This window comes from Schistocerca serialis, chromosome 3 (assembly GCF_023864345.2).
Source record: "Schistocerca serialis cubense isolate TAMUIC-IGC-003099 chromosome 3, iqSchSeri2.2, whole genome shotgun sequence".
NCBI classification, from domain to species: Eukaryota; Metazoa; Arthropoda; class Insecta; order Orthoptera; family Acrididae; genus Schistocerca; species Schistocerca serialis.
Window position 1 is genome coordinate 1091470649 of NC_064640.1, and position 25302 is coordinate 1091495950.

General features: G+C 42.5%; 1 protein-coding gene across 1 annotated transcript in view; it reads right to left on the minus strand.

The window, feature by feature from the left end:
* The window catches only part of LOC126471514 (uncharacterized), a 218595-nt gene that overhangs the window by 64397 nt on the left and 128896 nt on the right, over window positions 1-25302 (minus strand). Inside the window, exons 5-6 of the mRNA XM_050099735.1 lie at window positions 13283-13507; window positions 574-659 (exon numbers count right to left, since the gene is read on the minus strand). Of these exons, the coding sequence (XP_049955692.1) occupies window positions 633-659; window positions 13283-13507 (252 nt within the window). The 3' untranslated portion in view covers window positions 574-632. The remainder of the gene's footprint in view (window positions 1-573; window positions 660-13282; window positions 13508-25302) is intronic.

Here is a 25302-nt window from a genome sequence, read left to right on the forward strand (position 1 = left end):
GAACACTAATGAATAATGAAGGAAAAGACGGACTGTTACTTACCATAAAGAAGATACCTTAGGCTGCAGATGGGAAGAATTAAAAGACACTTACATAAAGCTTTCAGCCACAGCCTTCATCAGTAAGTAGTAATCTGTCTTTTCCAACATTGTTGATATTCCTACTGGAGTTTCCATTGTTTCAAGGACACTGATGCTTTTCTGTGAGTGTTTCCTTTATAATGTTTTCTGCATTTTAGCTTTTTTTAAAAAAAGAAAAAAAAGAAAGAAAGAAAGAAAAAAAAAAGATTTGTTGCTGGAAAACTTCTGAAGTCCAATAAAGGAGTTACAACAGCCATATATGGTTATCTGGTGGACCTTGCAGAACCAAATTCTAGGGCTGAAATATACTGTTGACCAATGGGCATCAATCAGAATGAATACTAAATAAAAAATTAAATCCAAGTTTACACAAAAAACACAGGTTCTATCACTGTTGCTTTTCGTTCTATTTTGCTCTTATGTTTGCTATGACTTGTTAAGCAGAAATTTTCTTTCTATGTATAGAGTTACATTTGCTGTTATGTATCTTACCTCCATGTTGTTTCTTCTTTCTTCTCACTGCTGCCCCAATCATGGCAAGCAAGTCATCCTCACTGCATTTGCTTCGTATTGCATCTCTGAAACAACAGTTAAAACACCCGTTAAACAGTACCAGGCAATTACCACACAGTGAAATGTTGGTACACTAAAAAGGAAGAAAAACTTTGCAGAAATCTTCAACAGTAATCTTGTAGTCTGCAGTAGGCAACAGCAGGATAACAAACCCACTGGACAAGAATGGGAAAGTCATGATAGAAGTTACTTTTATTTTTATAAATAAACAGGTATCTTACACAAATGCTCAAGAGTATACATAGGATCTCGGGCTGAAGAGGTGGAGCAGAAACTGACATTAGTTTTGTTGAAGAGGGAGTACTGGAACACAGCACAATTTCTTGCAAAATGAAGCCAAATTTATTGATAAACTCTTAATTAATTGCCAAGCTCACTAATGTGACCATTTTACAATAGGTACTTACTGCTTGGAGTATATGTGACTTTTCAGGCTTGCCTGATAGATCTGTTGCAAAAACACTTTGGGTTCCCCACCAGATAACATTATGCAAGTCCCTCCCTCAATATTTCAGTGACACAACGTTTTGGCATCTTCAGGTGGTGGTGATTTCCACCATCACAACTGCAAGATGCAACTGGCAATTTCCACGTGACAGCTTTGAAATTTATCATGTGGATGACTATGACCATCATATTTAGAATTCAGAGGATTTCATAGAATACCTGAAGATGCTTAAACTAGAACTTTCAGATCTTTTAGTTAGCTCAAATGTTATACCATTACTTACAAAAGTGCCCCTGCAGCCCTCATTAGAGGTTATTAGCAGCAAGTTTGAGAAAGAAATTGTGGTGCTGTTTAAACATGTGCATACCTCATCCTATTTCTTATGTAACACCAACTACTTTGATCAAGTGGACAGTGTTCCCATGGGAGATCCTCTATTTCCCTTAGTAAATATCCAACATTCCTCCTTCTGGCAGAATGCTGAAGAAACATTTGTGGTGTGGCCCACATAATACAGACACTACCTATGTTCCTGCAGCATTTGCACTCGGTCCATCTGAATATTCAGTTCACTGTGGAAGTACAAAAAGATAGCAGCTTACCATTCCTGGATGTCACGGTTAGAAGAAAAGCTGACATAACACTGGGGCTTAGTCTCTACTGCAAACTGATACACGCAGAGTTATATTTGCGGTCCAAAAGTTGCCGTCACCCTGCACAATGTGGTAGTGTCTTACACTCCCTGGCACATAGAGCACACGTGATCTCAGATACTGACAGTCTGCCTGGTGAACTGTAACACCTAAGAACAGTGTTCCAGCAGAATGTTTATTCTTGTAAACAGATTTGCAATGTGTTCTGAGCTAAGCAAGTTCAGTGTAGGGATGTAAATGAAGATACTTAGACAAGCACCGCAAATGGCTTTCTTGCCATATTTCAGTGGCATGTTTTCAAAATTGAAAGAATCGCTAAGAGAAACAGAATCAAGTGTGTTTTTCGTCTACCAGCAAAACTAAGGAATTGTTTGTGTTCAGTTAAAGACAATCTTGACCTTAGAAAACACAGATCATATATAAGATCTGATGCCATTATGGGAAACCTTATATAGGGCAGACACCTCACATTGTGCAAGAACACTGTGTTCAACAGCGCTGACAAAAATGCCACCCAGTAAATCAGTGGTAGCAGAGCACTGCCTGAATACAGGGCACCACACGTTTCCCAAGAGCACTGAAATTTTATCCTCAGCATCATCACTCTAGGATTGTGCTTTTAAGAATGAGGCATGTAGCCATACGGTGGGCAATCTTACCAACAGGAATATGGAATTTTGACTAAGCACTGCCCAGAATCCAGCAATGACTGCCATGAAATTAAAACAGTAGAAACCAGATCCTCCGATGTATGACCTGATGCAGCACCTTGCAGAGAGTTAATTCAGCTTTTAACCACACGAGTGTCCAGAAGTGCAGTCATTGCCCACAACACATAAGCAGAAGGCTACTATGAATGGCATTTCCATCCAACTGGGAGTGCCTGTCCACACATTCGTACTCCTGCTTCTAGCCTGACAAATTTCAATTCTGCTGTGCGAATATCACCAGCCACATCTTGCAGCAGTGATGACAGGACCCACCACTACCTGAAGATGACGAACAGTTGTGTTGGTGAAATATTGTGAGGCTTGCACAAAGTTATTCAGTGGCAAATCTGAGAAGATTTGTATACATTATTTTTCTGTGAGAGGCCGAGAGGCTCAACCACTGCAAGCATGGCAAGGTACATCATCTGGTGACATTTGTCATTCGCTTCTGACACATTTCCCAACATTTGTATCGTATCCAACATTTGTGATCCCATGTGTCTTGTATTAAATTACTTGTCTCAGGGTCATCTACAGTGCTTTGGAGGTTTTTAAATGTTAATACGCATCACCCTGTCTGTGTGTGTGTGTTTGTGTGTGTGTGTGTGTTTATATATATGAAACAAATACTAACAAAGAGATAGAGGGCCTGGCCAGTACTTACCTCAGCTCAGTACAGCCGGTAGATACACAAAACAGAACAGAAAATTGACGTATCCTAGCTTTCAGAACTTCGTTCCTTCATCAGGGAGGAGAGAGGGGAAGAAAGGGGAAGAAGGGAAAGTGGATTCAGTTATTGACAACCCAGGTTATGAAGCAACAGGGGAAAGGTAAACAGGGAGGGTAGCAAAGATGGAGGCATGGATGTCAGAGGGAAGCCAAAGATATTCTACTGTAATTACTGTGCCAGCTTCAAACCAAGGAGGATGAATACAGAAGTAAAGAGGTACATAGTATAAAGATAAACGCAACTATGTAGGATGAAAAGATGAGTGAATGGCTAAAGAGGAAAGGGAAAGAGGAGAAGACTAAAGAGTAAATGAGAGTGAGATTGGTTAACATAGGTTCAGTCCAGGAGGATGGCGGGATGAAAGGATGTGTTGGAGTGCAAGTTCCCATCTCCGCAGTTCCGAGGTACTGGTGTTGGGTGGGAGAAGCCAAATGGCACATATGGTGTAGCAGGTTCCTAGGTCCCTAGAATTATGCTGGAGGGCATGCTCCGCTACTGGGTATTGGACATCTCCTAGGTGGACAGTTCGTCTGTGCCCATTCATGCGCTCAGCCAGTTTAGTTGTCGTCATACCAATGTAAAAGGCTGTGCAGTGCAGGCATGTCAGCTGATAAATGACGTGTTGTCTCACATGTGGCCCTGCCTTGAGTTGTGTATGTTATACCAGTAGCGGGGCTGGAGTAGTTGGTTGTGGGGGGATGCATGGGGCAGGTTTTGCATCGGGGTCGGTTACAGGGGTAGGAACCGCTGGGTAGAGAAGGTGGTCTGGGAATATTGTAGGGTTTGACAAGGATGTTACGGAGGTTAGGGGGTCGGCAAAAGGCAACTCTGGGTGGTGTGGGGAGAATATTGTCAAGGGATGATCTCATTTCAGGGCTTGACTTGAGAAAGTCATATCCCTGGCAGAGTAATTAGTTGATGTATTCAAGACCAGGATAATATTGGGTGACAAGGGGGATGCTTCTGTGTGGTCTGGGGGTAGTAACATTGTTGTTGGGTGGGGAGGAATGTATTGCTTGGGAGATCTGTTTGTGGACAAGGTCTGCAGGATAGTTGTGGGAGAGGAAAGCACTGATATATAATATAATACAGGGAAACATTCCAAATGGGAAAAATATATCTAAAAACAAAGATGATGTAACTTACCAAACGAAAGCGTTGGTATGTTGATAGACACACAAACAAACACACACACAAAATTCAAGCTTTTGCAACCCACAGTTGCTTCATCAGGAAAGAGGGAAGAAGAGGGAAAGACGAAAGGATGTGGGTTTTAAGGGAGAGGGTAAGGAGTCATTCCAATCCTGGAAGTGGAAAGACTTACCTTAGGGGGGAAAAAGGACAGGTATACACTCGCGCACACACACACACACACACACACACACACACACACACACACACACATAAATCCATCCGCACATATACAGACACAAGCAGGGTATATGTATAAATCCATCCGCACATATACAGACACAAGCAGGGTATATGTGCGGATGGATATGTGTGTATGTGTGTGTGTGTGTGTGTGTGTGTGTGTGTGTGTGTGTGTGTGTGTGTGTGTGTGGCATACTGATCTGAACTATGCAGCCTTAAAATGGAAGTTTTTTGATCACTCCTTATTTTGCTCCCTGCCACCTTGGCAATATGTACCGCAAATCATCAGACAGACGACCTTCCTGCATGCTTCGAGCATCCCCTGGTGCTGTTCCGAACCAATGCTAATCTTTGTAACTGTGACGAGCAGTGTGCAGATTGCATCTTTGTATCCCACAAAGAGGTGACAGTTCCCAGTGGCATGAATGGTTACTGTTTATTGACTGTCACTGAGTTGGTGAGTCATTTGCTACATTGTGGCCCACCTGTTCGCTGCTAAAGCCATGCTAGTCAGTGGTAACCCCTGTCAATGATATCCTGTTGCCCATAGCAGTTCACTCTGCTGATTGTGGTAGTATTTTCCTTAAATAAATCTGCTCACAGTACACCTTTGACACTGTGGTGCAAGAAAGCCCAATGACTACACACCCTTATAGAATAAGTGTCTCGAGCCATGGGTACCCACGATATGGCAGTGATAAAATCACCCTGTGATCAACTGTCACACTGCAGCTGTAAGCTGCACCTCCTTTTTCAGAATACTCAGGTTTATTAATTTGAAGTAAATCAGATCTTTTGAAGGAAAATTTAACAAAAAGAGCACATCCAGGAAAGGATGAAACCATGTCTAATTAACTGGAACACAAAATTAATAATTAGTGGTGACAAAGATCCTCTGCAATAAAATTCCATTTTAAATCACTCCTAATGCATACTCCCAGATAATTTATGGAATTAACAGCTTCCAATTGCTGACCATCTATATTGTAGCTAAATGATATGGGATCTTTCTTTCTATGTATTCGCAGCACATTACACTTGTCTACATTGAGATTCAATTGCCATTCCCTGCACCATGCATCAATTCGCTGCAGAACATCCTGCATTTCAGTACAATTTACCATTGTTGCAACCTCTTGATATACCACAGCATCATACGCAAAAAGCCTCAGTGAACTTCCGATGTCATTCACAAGGTCATTTATGTATATTGTGAATAGCAACGGTCCTACGACACTCCACTGCAGCACACCTGAAATTACTCTTACTTCGGAAGACTTCTCTCCATTGAGAATGACATGCTGCATTCTGTTATCTAGCAACTCTTCAATCCAATCACATAATTGGTCTGATAGTCCATATGCTCTTACTTTGTTCATTAAACGATTGTGGGGAACTGTATCAAACGCCTAGCGGAAGTCAAGAAACATAGCATCTACCTGGGAACCCGTGTCTATGGCCCTCTGAGTCTCGTGGACGAATAGCGCGAGCTGGGTTTCACATGATCGTCTTTTTCGAAACCCATGCTGATTCCTACACAGTAGATTTCTAGTTTACAGAAAAGTCATAATACTCGAACATAATACATGTTCTAAAATTCTACAACTGATCGATGTTAGAGATATAAGTCTGTAGTTCTGCACATCTGTTCAACGTCCCTTCTTGAAAACGGGGATGACCTGTGCCCTTTTCCAATTCTTTGGAACGCTACGCTCTTGTAGAGACCTACGGTACACTGCAGCAAGAATGGGGGAAGTTCCTTCGCATACTCTGTGTAAAATTGAACTGGTATCCCATCAGGTCCAGCGGCCTTTCCTCTTTTGAGTGATTTTAATTGTTTCTCTATCCCTCTGTCATCTATTTCAATATCTACCATTTTGTCATCTGTGCGACAATCTAGAGAAGGAACTACAGTGCAGTCTTCCTCTGTGAAACAGCTTTGGAAAAAGACATTTAGTATTTCGGCCTTTAGTCCATCATCCTCTGTTTCAGTACCTTTTTGGTCACAGAGTGTCTGGACATTTTGTTTTGATCCACCTACCGCTTTGACATAAGAGCAAAATTTCTTAGGATTTTCTGCCAAGTCAGTACATAGAACTTTAATTTCGAATTCATTTAACGCCTCTCGCATGGCCCTCCTCACATTACATTTCGCTTCGTGTAATTTTTGTTTGTCTGCAAGGTGTTGGCTATGTTTATGTTTGCTGTGAAGTTCCCTTTGCCTCCACAGCAGTTTTCTAACTCGGTTGTTGTACCACGCTGGCTCTTTTCCATCTCTTATGATCTTGCTTGGCACATACTCATCTAATGCATATTGTACGATGGTTTTGAACTTTGTCCACTGATCCTTAACACTATCTGTACTTAAAACAAAACTTTTGTGCTGAGCCGTCAGGTACTCTGAAATCTGATTTTTGTCACTTTTGCTAACCAGAAAAATCTTCGTACCTTTTTTAATATTTCTATTTACGGCTGAAATCATCGATGCAGTAACCGCTTTATGATCACTGATTCCCTGTTCTGCGTTAACTGTTTCAAATAGTTCGGGTCTGTTTGTCACTAGAAGGTCTAATATGTTATCGCCACGAGTCGGTTCTCTGTTTAACTGCTCAAGGTAGTTTTCAGATAAAGCTCTTAAAAAATTTCACTGGATTCTTTGTCCCTGCCACCCGTTATGAAAGTTTGAGTCTCCCAGTCTATATCCGGCAAATTAAAATCTCCACCCAGAACTATAACATGGTGGGCAAATCTACTCGAAATATTTTCCAAATTATCCTTCAGGTGCTCAGCCACAACAGCTGCTGAGCCAGGGGGCCTATAGAGACATCCAATTACCATGTCTGAGCCTGCTTTAACCGTGACCTTCACCCTAAATTATTTCACATTTCGGATCTCCGTCAATTTCCTTCGATACTATTGCACTTCTTATCACTTTAAACATGCCTCCCCCTTCACTGTCCAGCCTGTCTCTGCGGTATACATTCCAATCTGAGTTTAGAATTTCATTACTGTTTACATCTGGTTTCAGCCAACTTTCTGTCACTAGTACTATGTGGGCATTGTGACCGCTTATTACTGAGAGCAGTTCTGGGACCTTTCTATAGACGCTCCTGCAATTTACTATTAGCACATTAATATTGTTATTCCCTGTTGCATTTTGTCTACTCCTACCTTGCCGCATCTCAGGAGGTGTCTTGTCGGGCCTAGGGAGGGAATTCTCTAACCTAAAAAACCCACATGTGCACTCCACATATACTCCGCTACCCTTGTAGCCGCTTCCTGCATGTAGTGCACGCGTGACCTATTCAGGGGGACCCTACATTTCTCCACCCGATAGCGGAGGTCGAGAAATTTGCACCCCAGATCTCTGCAGAATCGTCTGAGTCCCTGGTTTAAGCCTTCCACTCGGCTCCAAACCAGAGGACCACTATCGGTTCTGGAAACGATACTACAAATAGCTAGCTCAGATTCCACCCAGCGAGGCTTTCCGCCTTCACCAACTCCGTTAACTGCCTGTACGAACTGAGGATGACCTCTGAACCCAGACGGCAGGAGTCATTGGTGCCGACATGAGCAACAATTTGCAGTCGGGTGCACCCAGTGCTCTCTATCACTGCTGGCATGGCCTCCTCCACCTCTCGGATGAGACCCCCGGCAAGCAGACCGAGTGAACACTGACCTTCTTCCCCGACCTTTCCGCTATTTCCCTAAGGGGGTCCATCACCCGCCTAACGTTGGAGCTCCCAATATCTAATAAACCCCTCCCCCCATGTGCCTGCTCGGACCTTGCTGAAGGAGTGGCCACATGTCCACTCACAGGCAGAACGGGCGATGCCACACGGCCAGCCTCCACACTGACCCTCCGCCTCGTGCGCCGCAAACGCCGCTGAACCCGCCACTCCCCTTGGGAAGAGGGTGGCCCAACCGCGCCCGGTACCCGCAAAGATGTGTCGACAGCAGGGTCAGTGGGTGAAGCATGTAACACCTGGGGTGTACCATGCAACGCACCAGACTCACCACTGCCTGAAGACGGCTAACCGCGGCCATCAACACGTTCAGCTGTTTGCGAACAGTGGCCGGCTCCTCCTGTGTCCGTACACTGCAGTCACACATCCTATCCATCCTAAGAAATCAATTTACTGTAGAGAGTTAATCAACTTATAACTAGACTGCTAATTCACTAAAGGCGGCTGATAGTTGACTAAACTGTTGTTACTAGACACTTCCTGTAGCAAAACAATGAAAATCGCACTACCTGTCTCTGAACTGTATTGAAAACAAACACTAGCACTACTGGAACTATGGCTGACTAAACGGACTTTCTCTGACTGTATTCAAAACCACCACAAAATCTATGGAACACTATTACTAGCACTCGACAATTAAAGCTTCCTAAAAGCAAAAACACACGGAAGAAGAAGTGACAAGTAAGAAAAATAGAGTTAATACTAAAATTAGCATAGCTCGCTGCACAGCAGACGTGACGCAGACGGCAGTTACGTTGACACTGACACTATAAGGTTATTGAACGACTCATTGGGATTTTGAGTCTGACAATGCAGACACTTCTTCAATAATTCAGGATTGCCAGGTCTCTGTAAACAGGTTTTATGATATCCACAACTGCTGCTGGGATAGAATGTTTATGGCTGTATGACCTGTTTGAATACTGGGCATTGCGGTAATTGCACCATGAACCAGATCCAGGAGGGCAAAGATGGTGTACTGGTTTATCATCAGCTGACAGTCTCTGGAAGAAGGTAGCCCATACTGCCTGCTTCATTTTCAACAATTCTCATAATACTGTTGTAGTTCATCAATCATGTTGTCTGTCAGCCTGCTTCTTATGGTCTTACCACCTGAAAGTTTCTTGTCTCTCAAACTTTGTTTCAACTTCCTCAATCTGGTACCCATCCTCTTCTGGACATGACCAACACATTCCAGTTCTGTGATAAGCTTCTCACCATAAGGATGAGTGGCTACTACACTGTTATATGCATTTGAGTCTGCCTAACCTAAGAACTTAGTGTAACACACTCCCCTTTAGTTTACAGATCGATTATAAATTTCAACAGCTGCACATGCCTCCGTACGACTAGTTGTCCTTCATAATTTCTGTCACAGATATGCCCTTCTTCATTCCCTGATTCATACTTATAAGAATGTTTGGTTAAAATCTGGAAATCTATTAGCTTTCCAGTATCCACACTGGTCACTGTAGCAACAGAATTCTTAGAACTGCAGCTGCGCTTCTACCAAGTGCCCCAAAAGCTACTGATATGTCAATCATACCATCGTTTATTTCAGCAGCTTCATTTGCAGCACCCTTAATTGACTCACATGCAGCAGATTTCACAGCAGCTCCAATAAATCCTGCATACTTGTACATTTTACAAAGTGGGTGTGGCATATACATCACGACACACATTGTTTCTGCTGCAGTGTGTCCTTTGCCAATAGCTCCCAATCCATAAAACCACCTAACATTTATTTCAAAATAATTATCTTTACACTTATCAGAACTCCAAAATGAATGAGTATATTTACAACTGGCAGAATTAATGATAAGTTTCCCGGCTAGTCCATTTGATACCTCAATGTCTTCATGTAAACTAACTGGCCCTCCACATACATACAGCACACACATTCACATAACACCCCTGTTAGGATGTGTAAATGTATCAGAATATAACCTAACCTACCATTTACATGAGTTTTGTTTTGAGATAACTGTGTTATCACTATGTTTTATTTTAATCTTCGAAGCACTAATGGGTGTTTCTCTAGATACTCATGAGTTTGCCAGTATTTCATTGTCTGTAACTTCACACACCACATGCTGAACACAATGTTTCTCTTTATTCAAAAATTTATTACCATGAAACCCACATTTCTTAAAAACACTTCATTTTGGAGTCACACTTTTTGAGAGATTTAACAGTCTATTCGTCACTATTCCTCGGAAAAACGTTAGCACTTCGATATACAAAGCATGTTTATACTATGAAAAGATACGATACTATTTTTGACAGTGCTACCAATACAAACACATAATTTAACCTTTATAACACAGCAATCCACAGCTTTCTACAGGGTGGTCCATTGATAGTGACTGGGCCAAATATCTCACATAATAAGTAACAAATGAAAAAACTACAAAGAACGAAATTCGTCTAGCTTGAAGGGAGAAACCAGATGGCGCTATGGTTGGCCTGCTAGATGGCGCTGCCATAGGTCAAACTCATATCAACTACATTTTTTTAAAATAGGAACCCCCATTTTTTATTACATATGCATGTAGTACGTAAAGAAATATGAATGTTTTAGCTGGACCACTTTTTTCGCTTTGTGATAGATGGGGCTGTAATAGTCAAAAATGGTTCAAATGGCTCTGAGCACTATGGGACTTAACTTCTGAGGTCATCAGTCCCCTAGAACTTAGAACTACTTAAACCTAACTAACCTAAGGACATCACACACATCCATGCCCGAGGCAGGATCGAACCTGCGAACGTAGCGTTCGCGCGTTTCCAGACTGTAGCGCCTAGCACCACTCGGCCACTCCGGCCAGCTGCTGTAATAGTCACAAACATATAAGTATGTGGTATCACATAACATTCCGCCAGTGCAGACGGTATTTGCTTCATGATACATTACCCGTGTTAAAATGGACCGTTTACCAATTGCGGAAAAGGTCGATATCGTGTTGATGTATGGCTATTGTGATCAAAATGCCCAAGGGGCGTGTGCTATGTATGCTGCTTGGTATACTGGACGACATCATTGAAGTGTCCGGACCATTCGCCGGATAGTTACATTATTTAAGGAAACAGGAAGTGTCCAGCCACATGTGAAACATCAACCACGACCTGCAACAAATGATGATACCCTAGTAGGTGTTTTAGCTGCTGGGGCAGCTAATCCACACATCAGTAGCAGACAAATTGCGCGAGAATTGGGAATCTGAAAAACGTCGGTGTTGAGAATGCTACATCAACATCGATTGCACCCGTACCATATTTCTATGCACCAGGAATTGCATGGCGATGACTTTGAACGTCATGTACAGTTCTGCCACTGGGCACAAGAGAAATTACAGGAGGTTGAAAGATTTTTTGCATGCGTTCTATTTAGCGATGAAGCATCATTCACCAACAGCGGTAACCTAAACCGCCATAATATGCACTATTGGGCAACGGAAAATCTACGATGGCAGCAACAAGTGGAACAGCAGCGACCTTGGCAGGTTAATGTATGGTGTGGCATTAAGGGAGGAAGGATAATTGGCCCCCATTTTATCGATGGAAATCTAAATGGTGCAATGTATGCTGATTTCCTGCGTAATGTTCTACCAATGTTACTACTAGATGTTTCACTGCATGACAGAATGGCGATGTACTTCCAACATGATGGATGTCCGGCACATAGTTTGCGTGCGGTTGAAGCAGTATTGAATAGCATATTTCATGACAGGTGGATTGGTCGTCAAAGCACCATACCATGGCCCGCACGTTCTCCGGATCTGACGTCCCCGGATTTCTTTCTGTGGGGAAATTTGAAGGATTTTGCTATCGTGATCCACCGACAATATGCATCAGTGCATTGTCAATGCATGTGCGAACATTACGGAAGGCGAACTACTCACTGTTGAGAGGAATGTCGTTACACGTATTGCCAAAGGCATTGAGGTTGACAGACATCATTTTGAGCATTTACTGCATTAATGTGGTATTCACAGGTAATCACGCCATAACAGCATACGTTCTAAGAAATGATAAGTTCACAAAGGTACATGTATCACATTGGAACAACCAAAATAAAATGTTCAAATGTACCTACGTTCTGTATTTTAATTTAAAAAACCTACCTGTTACCAACTGTTCGTCTAAAATTATGAGACATATGTTTGTGACTATTACAGCGCCATATATCACAAAGCGAAAAAAGTGGTCCAACTAAAACATTCATATTTCTTTACATATTACACGAATATGTAATAAAAAATGGGGTTCCTATTTACAAAAACACAGTTGATATCAGTTTGAGCTATGGCAGCGCCTTATTGCAGGCCAACCATTGCGCCAGCTGGTTTCCCGCTTTGAGCTAGACAAATTTTGTTCTTTGTAGTTTTTTCGTTTGACACTTATTTCGTGAGATATTTGGCCCGGTCACGATCAATGGACTACCCTGTATATAAAAAATTACCGATTTTATTAGGTCTTGAAGTAATGCATGTAAAAATTTTAACATTTTCAACTGGTGTAATTTATATTTTAGAAAATAAAATAAAATACTTCCCACGCAAGTTTATAAGTAATATACATATCATTTTATTTGGAAAATTGCAAATTTTATAATCAGGTATAAAACCCGAAAAAGTGAAAAAGAATGTTTTCCCCTTCTAACTCCCCTTAAAGTTATGGAAATGTGCAAGCTTTCGGAGTCAGTGGCTTATTCTTCTGGCAGAAACAATGAAGGGGAAGGAAAAAGGAAGAAAGAAAAGGATTGTCAAGGTTTAGGAAATGGGGAGAGTTGCAGAAAAGCTGCAGAGAAACCCAGGCCAGGACAGACTTACTGAATGGGATGAGAAATATGTAACTAAACCAGTCCATCTCTCACACCACCAGCAGATGTGAAGTATTCTTGTGATTGGTAGTAAGTCATAAACATTAAATTATTTTCAATGTATGTTCATATGTAATACTGCACGTACCTTTGAGGTATCATTGGGCCCATTGGGAAGAGGATCAAAATTAGTCCACTGCTTTCTAATTATTTGGAGCATTTCACTAAATGAGACCATGTTCCCATCATTCCATTTGTTGCCGCTGAAAGGCATGTACTCGATAAATCTTACATCAACATTTTTCTCTTTTGTTAACTCCACAAAACTGCACACTTCATCTTCATTAAAACCTCGCATTACAACATAATTTATCTGTGGAAGAAAGACACCATTAAAAACTTGGTATCAGATAAAGCATGGTTTAAACAGAGTTTGAAAGACTTTTTGATAGGTAACTCATCCTACTCTATAGATGAATATCTTAACAGTGGCTGTTAGGCCAGCTTAAATAAGAATGTCTGTTAGATTTCAGTTCTGAGAGCACTTTGTCATAACAGTCAAGATTATGTACTTTTTGTTTGATAAATTTATTAATAGTGCATAACAATGTTTCAGTCTGACAGCGTATCAATTCTGAAAATATTAGCTGTTCCAGTTTGTATTGTATTCACCTAGTTTGACAATCTCCTGACAAATGATCAGGGTATTCAAATGTTTTATATTTTTTATGTTATACTTTCTGGCATGTTACTCACCCATGAGAATCGTCTCATGTTTTGGGTCTTGGAACAAAAGCTGAATCTAATCTAATCTAACCTACAAAATAATGGTTCTACAAGTCTGTTGTTATATTTGTATACCTCACTGATTCTGTTAAATTAATCTTTTTCTCTCTTTTTAGAGAATGTCTGAATTTATCTTAGCATGCCAAGCTGTTAACCTTCTTAACAATTTATGAAAATTAAACTACATACATCTCCAATCTTTTTCCCCACTCCAACGCACACATCTATTGCTGAAGGTATTATTTTAACTATTACATGAAATTAAGAAGCTTTCTTGAAACTGTGCTGCCATTTGTGAAACAAAGTTAAAAGTGTTCTCAAGATAAAAGGTCTTCACAAAAGGAGCATTTAGTATCCGTGCAGGTGGTAATACTGACAGCCATCATATAAACAAGCCCAAATGGTAGAACATCCTGCTTTACACATACACGCAATGGCAGAAAAAAGGAAAAGAGCACACCTTTCATTAAAGCTTGAATATATAAACTGATGAGACAAAACACTATGACCTCCTGTTTGATAATGTGTTTGTCCACTGTTGGAACACAATACAGCAGTGATTTTGTGTGGGACAAGTTCAACAAATTTCAGGTATGTTCCCAGCATTATGTGAGGTATGTTCCCAGCATTATGCAGCACCGCATGTCTAAGCACAGGTCATGTAATTCCCATAAATTGGAGATCAGTGGTTTCTGGGTGCAGAATTGGTATCTGATAGCATCGCAGATGTATTCCATCAGATTCAGAAGGGGTGAATTTGATTCTGGCCTCGTGACACTGAAAGTCATATTGTTGATGTAGTGATGTAACAAGACTGTTACGCCACTTGAGGTAGCCGATTTAAAGAAAGGCACGCGTACACACACGCCGACGGGCGTGAATTCTGGAACAGGATAACTATTGAATGGTAGCAAGAAAAGTACGTAGCTGCTTTATACTTAACTTTTATTATGTGATGAATACAGCGTTCTTCTTGAGACATTTATACTATAACTCTCAAAGTAGGTAAGGCTAATGGCGCCTTGCTAGGTCGTAGCCATGGACTTAGCAGAAGGCTATTCTAACTGTCTCTCAGCAAATGAGAGGAAGGCTTCGTCCGTATTGTCTCTAGCAATGTCGTCGTACAACTGGGGCAAGTGCTTGTTCGTATCACGAGACCTGCCTTGTGGTGGCGCTAGGTCTGCGATCACACAGTGGCGACACGCAGGTCCGACATGTACTAAATGGACCGCGGCTGATTTAAGCTACCACCTAGCAAGTGTGGTGTCTGGCGGTGACACCACATTCCTCCCCCGCAAATCGGCGAACGGTCGGGAGATAAGGCTGCCGCCCGCCGTGGGGAGGACCCCATGTCGACGTATGCGATGAGGTGGGGAGCCTAACAACAGGCGAGGCTGTGCCACCCGCACCCGGCCATTCGGTCCGAGGGGAGCTAGGAAACGCCTGAAAACCTAGTCCAGGGTGCACGTCAACATGCGGTGTATGCGCCCGTAATGAGACAGGAGGGGCCGAAGGGTCGACATCCATTGCGTCGGGGTACCCGACGCGCGATGACGTCATGTGGTCCGGAGCGGGCAAGAGTTCCATGGCGGAGGACAGCTGGTCACGGGAAGCGAGCGGCGGCGCATGACCCAGGGAGGCGCGTGGCGGCTGCAGCGAAGCGTCGAATGCGGGCGGCGCCGACGGGAGAACAGGCGGCGGCGGCGGCGGCGGCGGCTGCTGCGGCGGCGCGTTGCCATGGGGCAAAAGGGAAGGCATCGTCGGTAACACCTGGGGATGAGGCGAGCCAGTAGATGGGTCCCCAGGGCGCTTACCGGACGGCACCGTCGCTGAAAGCAGACGGGGAGCGGCACAACCCGTGCGACGACAGAGGCGCAGCTGATTGAGATGCCGACGCACCTCACCAGAGGCCCCCAAACCAAATACATCGCGCGGCCAAGGCAGCGAAGAATGCGCCCTGCGAGCCAACGCCGTGAACCTCGATAGTTGCGATAAAATACAACGTCGCCTGGAGCAAAAGCAGGAGTCTGCCGCTGCACAGGAACCTGATGCGGCGGATGCAGCAAAGACATCAAGGTGCGATGAGGACGACCGTGGAGCAACTCAGCCGGCCAGCGACCATCTCAGGGCTGAGAGCGATACGAGGACAAAAAGAGCAACAACGCGTCCTCCCGAGAATGCGACTCTTTCAATTTCAACATCTGTGACTTGAAAGTCCGGACCAATCGTTCAGCGGCACCGTTTGACTGAGGCGAAAACGGCGCGGATGTCAGATGTTGAATACCATTGGCCTGGCAGAATGACTGAAATTCTGCGGACATGAATGGTGGGCCATTGTCGGAAACAATAGTCTGCGGAAGACCTTCAATACAAAAGATAGCAGACAATGCTTGGATGGTGGCGGAGGACGTCGTGGAAGACATCCGGACCACAAAAGGAAAATTATTGAAGGCGTCGACCAGAACCAACCATCGAGCATTCCAGAATGGACCAGCAAAATCAATGTGCAAGCGTTGCCAAGGGGAAGTGGCTTTCGGCCATGCGAAGACTTTCCGCGGCGGTGCGGATTGTTGTTCGGCACACGCCATGCAAGAAGAACACATATTCATAATCGCAGCATCGATTCCGAACCAAGTACAGTGCTGACGAGCAAGTTGTTTCGTTCGCACTATACCCCAATGTCCTTGGTGAAGAAGCCGTAAGACAGAGGACTGTAACGAACGTGGGACCATGACTCGGGACTGATCATTATCAGAACGCAACAACAAAACACCACGTCGAACAAAAAGTCTCTCCCTGTGAGCAAAAAATCGGCGAACCAACGGATCCTCGATCCGAGACTTTGACAAAGGCCATTGCGTAGCAACAAAACGCAAAACAGTAGCAAGGACAGGGTCAGCAGCTGTGGCTGTAGCTACACGACGAAAATCAATCGGAAACGATTTGACCACTTCATCGGTTTCCGAATCCATGAACATGCAAGCAAGTTTGGAAGAATCGAATGCTTTATCCTCAGCAACAGGCAAACGGGACAACGCATCGGCGTTTCCGTGCTTAGCAGTGGACCGATACAAGATATCGTAGCGGTACTGCGAGAGGAAAATAGACCAGCGAATGAATTTCTGCGCCGTACGTGGAGGTACCGGCTTGTTCGGATGAAAAAGCGATGTCAAAGGTTTGTGGTCTGTGATGATGGTGAAGTGACGACCATACAAGAAATCATGGAACTTAGTAACACCAAACACGAGAGCCAAAGCTTCTTTCTCTATCTGCGAGTAATTTCTTTGCGCAGATGAGAGCAATTTGGACGCAAAGGCAATAGGGCGATCATGCGAGCCAACTTTGTGCGCAAGCACAGCACCGACCCCGAAATCCGATGCATCTACCATCAACAAAAGGGGTTTCTGGGGATCGAAAGGCGTGAGGCAAGTAATAGAAAGCAACGCCGATTTCAACTGGCGAAAGGCGCGTTCGCATTCCGTCGTCCAGAGAAACGGAACACCTGTACGGCGTAAGCGAGGAAGCGGAGCTGAAATGGAAGAGACAATGCGCACATTCACTTACACCTTGTGATTCTACATAGTTCAATGTTCGTGCGACCTCATCACGCAATGCGTGGGGAACATTGCGCGCTCTGAAAAATTTCGGTTGTGCGTTTACTTTCAGTTCCAAATGTGCTTCATAGTTTTTAGCGCAACCTAAGCCCGGTGCAAAAATGTCAGCAAATTCGTCACACAGACGAGAAACACTGTCTGAAGGCACAGTTTGATTCACTGATAGGACCTGATTTACTATAGACATGTTAAACAACTGAAATTAATCTAAACCAAACAAGTTCACTGCAGAAGAAGAACGAAGAACGTAAAATGACACAAGTTTTGTTTGTCCCTTGTATGTTGCAAGAAGAGTGCACTGTCCTAACACAGGAATTTTCTGTCCTGAATATGTGGTTAGCTTAACATTTGCGGAACGCAACGGAGGTTTGCCCAGTTGTTTGTACGTGTCGTGATTGAGCAATGAAACTGCAGCTCCGGTATCGAGCTGGAATGGTATGACCTTGCCATTAAAGTCCAAATCTACAAAAAATTTATTGTCCAGCTGACGACAAGAGCGACTGTCTCGTGCAATTTGAACAGACACTGGTACAGAATCACTTGCTAATGGACGTGATTTCCGGCGACGTTGACGCACTCTTTTTGTGGGACGAACACAGTCACTGTTAGAGAAAGTGTCACTGGACGAAGTGGAATTAACGACATGAATGTCCATGGGCGAAGGTCCACGAGCCTGAGTGTCCCTGGTTCGATTCCGGCGCGAAGCAAAGGGCCTGGAATGATTAAGAGTGTCTGAACTGAGCTTTTTCTGGCAAACACTTTGAACATGTCCTTTCTTATTGCAGAAAAAGCAAATAGCTTGGCGTGACGGGCAATGTTCACGCGAATGTCTAGTAGCACACCGCGGGCATGATTTCACTGCATTTGTGGGCTGGCGCGGCAAACCTGGTTTAGCGCGCGGCGGCAGCTGTGCGGACGTACGCGAGGGCAGTTGACCGGGCCGCGTAGCGCGAGCGTGCCTGGCGGGCCGGTTAATGTTACACACAGCTGGCGAAGTTTCAAAAGATTCCTGAGCACAGTCAAGTGTGTCTTGCCTATCCAATATGTCTATCACTTGTTGAAGGGAGGGATTAACTAGTTTCAAAATTTGCTCCCATATGCAAACATCAGAAACGTTCTGTGCAATTGCATCACGCACCATTGTATCTGAATAAGAAAGACCACAGTCACAGTCAAAGGCACAGTCCCTAGTAAGTCCTTGCAATGTTGCTACCCACTCCCTATTAGTTTGACCGGCCGTACGTTTTGTACGAAAAAACGTATACCGTTTTGCAACCACATTAACTGTTTCTTTGAAATAGGCATCTAAAGCAGACAAAATTTCCTCGTAGGACAGAGTTGCTACGTCGCGTCGGGGAAACAATTTCACTATCACACGGTATGTGGACACACCGACACAAGAAAGCAAAAACGGCTGCCGCTCATTACCTTGAATTCTGTAGGCGGCGAGGTGGAAGGCGAATTGACGGGACCACTCTTGCCAAGACTCGTGGGTTGCATCAAAGGGTCGGAATTGAGGTGCAACAGCATCCAATAACGATTGCGTCTGCTGATTCTGCAAGCGATAAAATTCGGACAGTACATCTGGCGAAGCCATGACACAAGTAAATGTAAGCAATCAGAAAGAATACTTTAAATCGTCGCCAATCTGTAGTGACGTAACAAGACTGTTACGCCACTTGAGGTAGCCGATTTAAAGAAAGGCACGCATACACACACGCCGACGGGCGTGAATTCTGGAACAGGATAACTATTGAATGGTAGCAAGAAAAGTACGTAGCTGCTTTATACTTAACTTTTATTATGTGATGAATACAGCATTCTTCTTGAGACATTTATACTATAACTCTCAAAGTAGGTAAGGCTAATGACGCCTTGCTAGGTTGTAGCCATGGACTTAGCAGAAGGCTATTCTAACTGTCTCTCGGCAAATGAGAGGAAGGCTTCGTCCGTATTGTCTCTAGCAATGTCGTCGTACAACTGGGGCAAGTGCTTGTTCGTATCACGAGACCTGCCTTGTGGTGGCGCTAGGTCTGCGATCACACAGTGGCGACACGCAGGTCTGACATGTACTAAATGGACCGCGGCCGATTTAAGCTACCACCTAGCAAGTGTGGTGTCTGGCGGTGACACCACAGTTGAAACATGTCACCTTCATTAGGGACAGGGTGCGGACAGTGCACAATAATGTTCACACAGAACAAAGCTGTTATGGAGCCTTCAGTTACTACCACAGGTCCCATAGAAGACCAGGTGAATGTCCTCCATAGCATAATATTGCTCCCACTGGCCTAAGTCTGTAGCAAAGTGCACCTTTCAAGCACCAATTCACTCTGTTGACAGTGTATGTGCACAAAACCGTCAAGCAGGTGTAATGCGAAACACGAATGATTCAACCAGATGACACATTTCTATTGATTCACTGCCCAATCTCAATACTCCTGAGCGACAGAAATTGTAATTCAACAGTGTTGTCAACATGGGAACATACAGGGGTTGTCTGCAGCAGAGCCCCATGTTTAACAATGTGCAATAAATGGTGTGCTCTGAAATACTCGTCCTTCCACCAGCACTGTGTCATCAGACGTGCCACAGAAATTAGCTTCCTCAGCCGAATGTCATCTTTTTCAAAGGAACCATCCCAGCATTTGTCTTAAATCATTTAGGGAAATCAAGGAAAACCCAAATTTTGATGGCTCGATGGGATTCGGGTCCGTTGTCCTCTCGAAGTCAAGTCCACTGTCTGACCACTGTGGTGGCATGACCTAGTCTTAATTAAGCCAGAAAATCCTGGGAAATGCTGACATACTTATTGATTTAAGATATAATAATTCAAAACAATCCTTTCATGAATTTCACTACAATTTTCTGCTCTTTTGAAAAAAAAATTCTTTTGACTGTTTTGATGTTGTTTAGTATGTTTAAATAATGATGGCAGTCTCTATAAAAGGGCAGTTTGACTTTTAAGTTTAGTTATACTGTTTTAAACTACATCCTTCATCTATTTGTCCACCCAGAAGTGCTATAGGATATAACTTGAAGACTATGGTGAGGTGGTGGGGGACAGTCATGTGTTGAGAAGGAGGTGCTGCCAGAAATGAAGTGTGTGAGGTGACGTTATTGACACTGCATACAGGGAGAATAAAAATACTCTATTCCATATTCATTTACAATCTATGTCTGGCCCCATATGGTTTTACTTTTCTCCAATAAGAAAAAAGAAATTGTCAGTAACTGTCTTTATAAGGTCTTAAAAGGAAACAAACAATAGAAAATCTAGGCTGGAGTAATGACCATATTATAAAAAAGATACATTGCTGTATACAGGAGATGTTAGGTCACAGACAAGCACAACAAAAAGACTACTAAACATGTAAGCTTTCAATCAGAAAGTCTTCTTCCAAAGTGGACAAAACACACACACACACACACACACACACACACACACACACACACACACACACACAGGACCGTTGTTTCTCCCATGATGTGCAGTTGCTCCCAGTCTGGCCCTAGCAGCCAGAGACAGTGGTCATGTATGTGTGATCTGCATTTGCGCGCGTGTGTGTGTGCGTGTGTGTGTGTGTGTGTGTGTGTGTGTGTGTGTGTGTGAGGGAAGGGGGAGGGGGTTTGCACCAAAAGCTTACGTGTTTACTAATAGGTGGTGTTCTTTCCCCCCCCTCCCCCCCCCCCTGCCAACAACACATCTACACTATACAGTGAGTGCCAATCTATCCTTTTCATAATACTGTCGTTACGACCTTGCCAAGAGGCATATTGTGGAGTAATCCGAAGGGCTCTACTAATTTGTACAAGAGGAAGGAGAGCACAATCTCAATGTAAGTTTTTAGAAAACTGGTATGTGCATTACTTCTGCAAACCTTTCAGAAAGAACACGGTATGCACTTCATTCAGCAAGATGAGTAATAAACAATATTAGCAATACTGCATCAAACTTGTTCACTTTCATCTTTGGATTAAACATTCGATTTCAGAGAGTACAGAATTTGGCAGAATCAAATTTTGGGGATATGTGGAACTGGGACAATGGCATATTTTTTACCCATTCAACAAACTAAGCACTGCTGATTGCTACTTTCATTGTGTCTGCTGCTGCAATGCATATATGAAACTATAAGTGCAGCATCTATGATGGAATAAAATGTTATACAAATGAAACATACAGGCACAGTGAAATAGAGTAGTATGGCTCATCATTTCGGTCTCACAGATTAGCAGGTGTTGACTTGAAAGATAATACTTAAGAAGTTGAATCCAAAGGAGAGGATGTACCGTATTTACTCAAATCTAAGCCGCACTTTTTTTCTGGTTTTTGTAATCCAAAAACCGCCTGCGGCTTGGAATTGAGTGCAAAGCAAGTGGAAGTTCTGAAAAATGTCGGTAGGTGCTGAAACAACTAACTTCTGCCGTCGAATATATGTAGCGCTACACAGGCATGCTTCGTAGGCACAAAGATAAATACTGGCGCCAAAACCTCTGCGTCAGTAAATAAATTAAAAAAAAAAGGTGGAAGACAATTTTCATACATTATCCAACGAAGTAAATACAAATTCCGTATTGTTCATCTTTGAATGTAGCAGAACTTCAATGTATTACAAAAATCCGACTGGCAAGACTGTTTGGGATGTTTGTCAATATGGCCAACCCTACGTTCTGAATTTTTTCCTACCTGTGAGAAGAGATGATTGTTAATAGCAACCTGATGAAATGTGAATCACATGCAGTATTCTCTTCATCATAAGAGTAATATGAATATAAACATTTTGCCACGTATTCTTTCGTGTTTGCTGCTATCTTATTTAAATCCTGTCTGCCTAATAAACTACGAAACTAGAGTGAGACAACAGCAAACGCGGAAGAATATACGTATCGTGTCATGTTTATATTCATATTATTCTTATGCCTAATAGTGATACAGTCAGAAATGAAGCACGGCAACTGACTAGATTTTTATATCCAAGATGACTCTAATTTCTGTGCAGAATTTGATGTACTAAAGAAGCGGCCGCAAAGATTTTCAAATGGAGAAAAATTTTTGCCTAACTCTCGTTCAGAACATGTTCTATCATACGCAGTCTATTATTTGGTTCTTGTTGATCATTATCAAAGAAAGCAGCAGTGTAAGTAACAACAAATAGTAGTCTCTTGCCATTGTTTCGCTAATGAGATGATTTCTCTCTCTTTTTTTTTTTTTTTTAATTGTAGGCAGCGGTAGCGTGCACAAAAGCAAGCCATGCCGCAAGCGACGACAGGTCGCAAACACGCACTATCAGAATGCGACAAACAATGCATGACACAGTACAGTAATGCATTTTCAGCTTAGAGTGACATAAACGCCTATAACAAGGAAAACGGCACTTATCGGATCAAAGCAAAATAAGCAATCGATTCAAACCAGACGAAGCACGTGAAAAAGGAAGGGTACCAGTATAAATACGGACGGAGCGCTTGACGCATAGCAAAGGCTACCTGGTAAAGCTTAACTGCTAAGCTTACGACTCGAACCAAACTACTGTAGCTGTATCGTCATTCATTCGACCTAAATTGTGTCTCATATTACAATGGACCGACTTTGTTTCGATTTGGAGGTGTGGCCTAAAACTTTTCTCTCCCCTTGAACTTCGAGTCTCAAATTTCAGGTGTGGCTTAGATTCGGGAATTTTTTTTTTCCTTCCTTTATTTCGAGTCTCATTTTTCAGGTTTGAGTGCAGCTTAGATTTGGGTAAATACGGTAGGTGGTATTTCAACTAATTCTGACTATGAAATAAAACAAAGTACAGCAGGGAGCTCTGACAAATCAAAGAGCAGCGATGAAGATTCTGATGAATAGTAAAGTATGAGTTAAGAAACAAGATGCTACTGAGATCGTAAATTTTTGTTGTGTTGATGAATCTGTTAACAAATATATTCAAAAATGCACTGAAACATTGGCACATGTAGTGTTGGGAGGTGATAAACTGTCATTACTGTTAGAGGAGCTCCGTATTTCTTGCTGTTCTACTCCTACATGACACTGTATCTGAAGGTATAGAATGAATCTTCACTGGCTAGAGAAATGGGTAACACAATTTTACAAGTCTCTGCTGTCATGTAATCTCTTCAGGGAAATCATGACTGTACTAAGATTCGGTTTGTGGTTGACAAGGTCAGAGTCATTAAGAAATGCAAGGCAGCTACCATGTCAGTCCTAGAAGAGAGAGACGTAGCAAACTGCCAAAGCATGTACAGTCCCGGTCCATATGTTTGTGGTGATGTACTAACCAAGTAATACTGTGTGTCAGGCAGCGCATTACTCAAGAACCATCATGGAAAAAGGTGGAGTGGTAATTTATGTAAAAAACTACATATCTTACAATGCATTAGATTTAAAGAGCCATTGTATAGAGCAACAAATTGAAGTATGTGGTGTTGAGATTTTTTGTAAATGACTTCACGGCTGTAGTGTTAGCACTGTATAGATCTCCCTCAGGGAATTTGAATGTATTTCTTAAGCACTTAGATTCTTTATTATCCATACTGTACTCAAAGTCCAAGAACTTGATAATTACTGGTGACTTTAATGTTGATTTCCTAAATTAGAGCAATAGTAAAGCTGATTTAGTACATTTAATGGAGTCTTATAATCTGATGGCAATAGTAGATTTCCCAACTAGGGTTACTGTTAACAGTAAAAGTCTGATAGATAATATATTTATAGATAAGTCTACATGGAATGAGATCACTGTACATCCAATCCTTGGCCTTTCTGATCATGGTGGTCAATTGCTTAGGCTCAATTACATCAGTGTGTGCAACAGTTCCGAGCATTCTTGGAAATCTTTTAGGATAATAAATGAACAGGGCCTTAAAAATTCAATGATAGCCTAAAAGAGATAGACTGGAGCCGAGTTGATAGGGAAACAGATGTAAACAAAAAGTACAATTCATTTTTAAATGAATTCATGTCTGTATTTGAGTCCATCTTTCCCAAAAAAAGTAGTTAGAAATAGTCATATAGGCAATGCCAAGAAGTCTTGGATCACTACAGGGATAACAACATCTTGTAGAACAAAAAGGATGTTATACAGTTCTCTCAGGACTTGTAATGATCCAAAGAAATGACAACACTACAAACTTTACTGTAGCATTCTCAAGAAGGTTATAAATAAATCTAAAAGTATGTGCATAAAATCAGAAATTGAAAGCTCAGAAAATAAAATTAAAACTATAAGGAATGTAATAAAGAGGGAAACTGGCAGGAAAACAGGGAACGTGTCTCAGGTAGAGATTAAAACAGGGGACAGTATCATAAAGAAACCTGAGTTGGTTGCAGAAATATTTAATAACCACTTTTTGAGAGCAGCAGAGAAGACAGGCTGTAATGGTTCTATGGAAGAATCATTGTCCCTCCTACAGAAAGCTATTAGCAACAGAATCCCACAGTTATCTTTATCTCCAGTTACTGTAAGCGAAGTCATAAGTGTAATTAGATCATTAAAAAACAAAAATTCTGCTGGTGTGGACAATCTTTCTAGTAAAATACTGAAACACTGTTATAAATTTGTTAGTCCCATCTTATGCAACATATTCAATGCATCCCTACAAGATGGGATTGTCCCTGACAGAATTAAGTTGGCTGTAGTGATTCCTCTCTTTACAAAAGGGGATAAAAGCATTGTTACAAACTATCGCCCAATATCCCTATTAACTACCTTCTCGAAAATTCTAGAAAAACTCATGCACAGGAGGATTGTAGACCATCTCAACT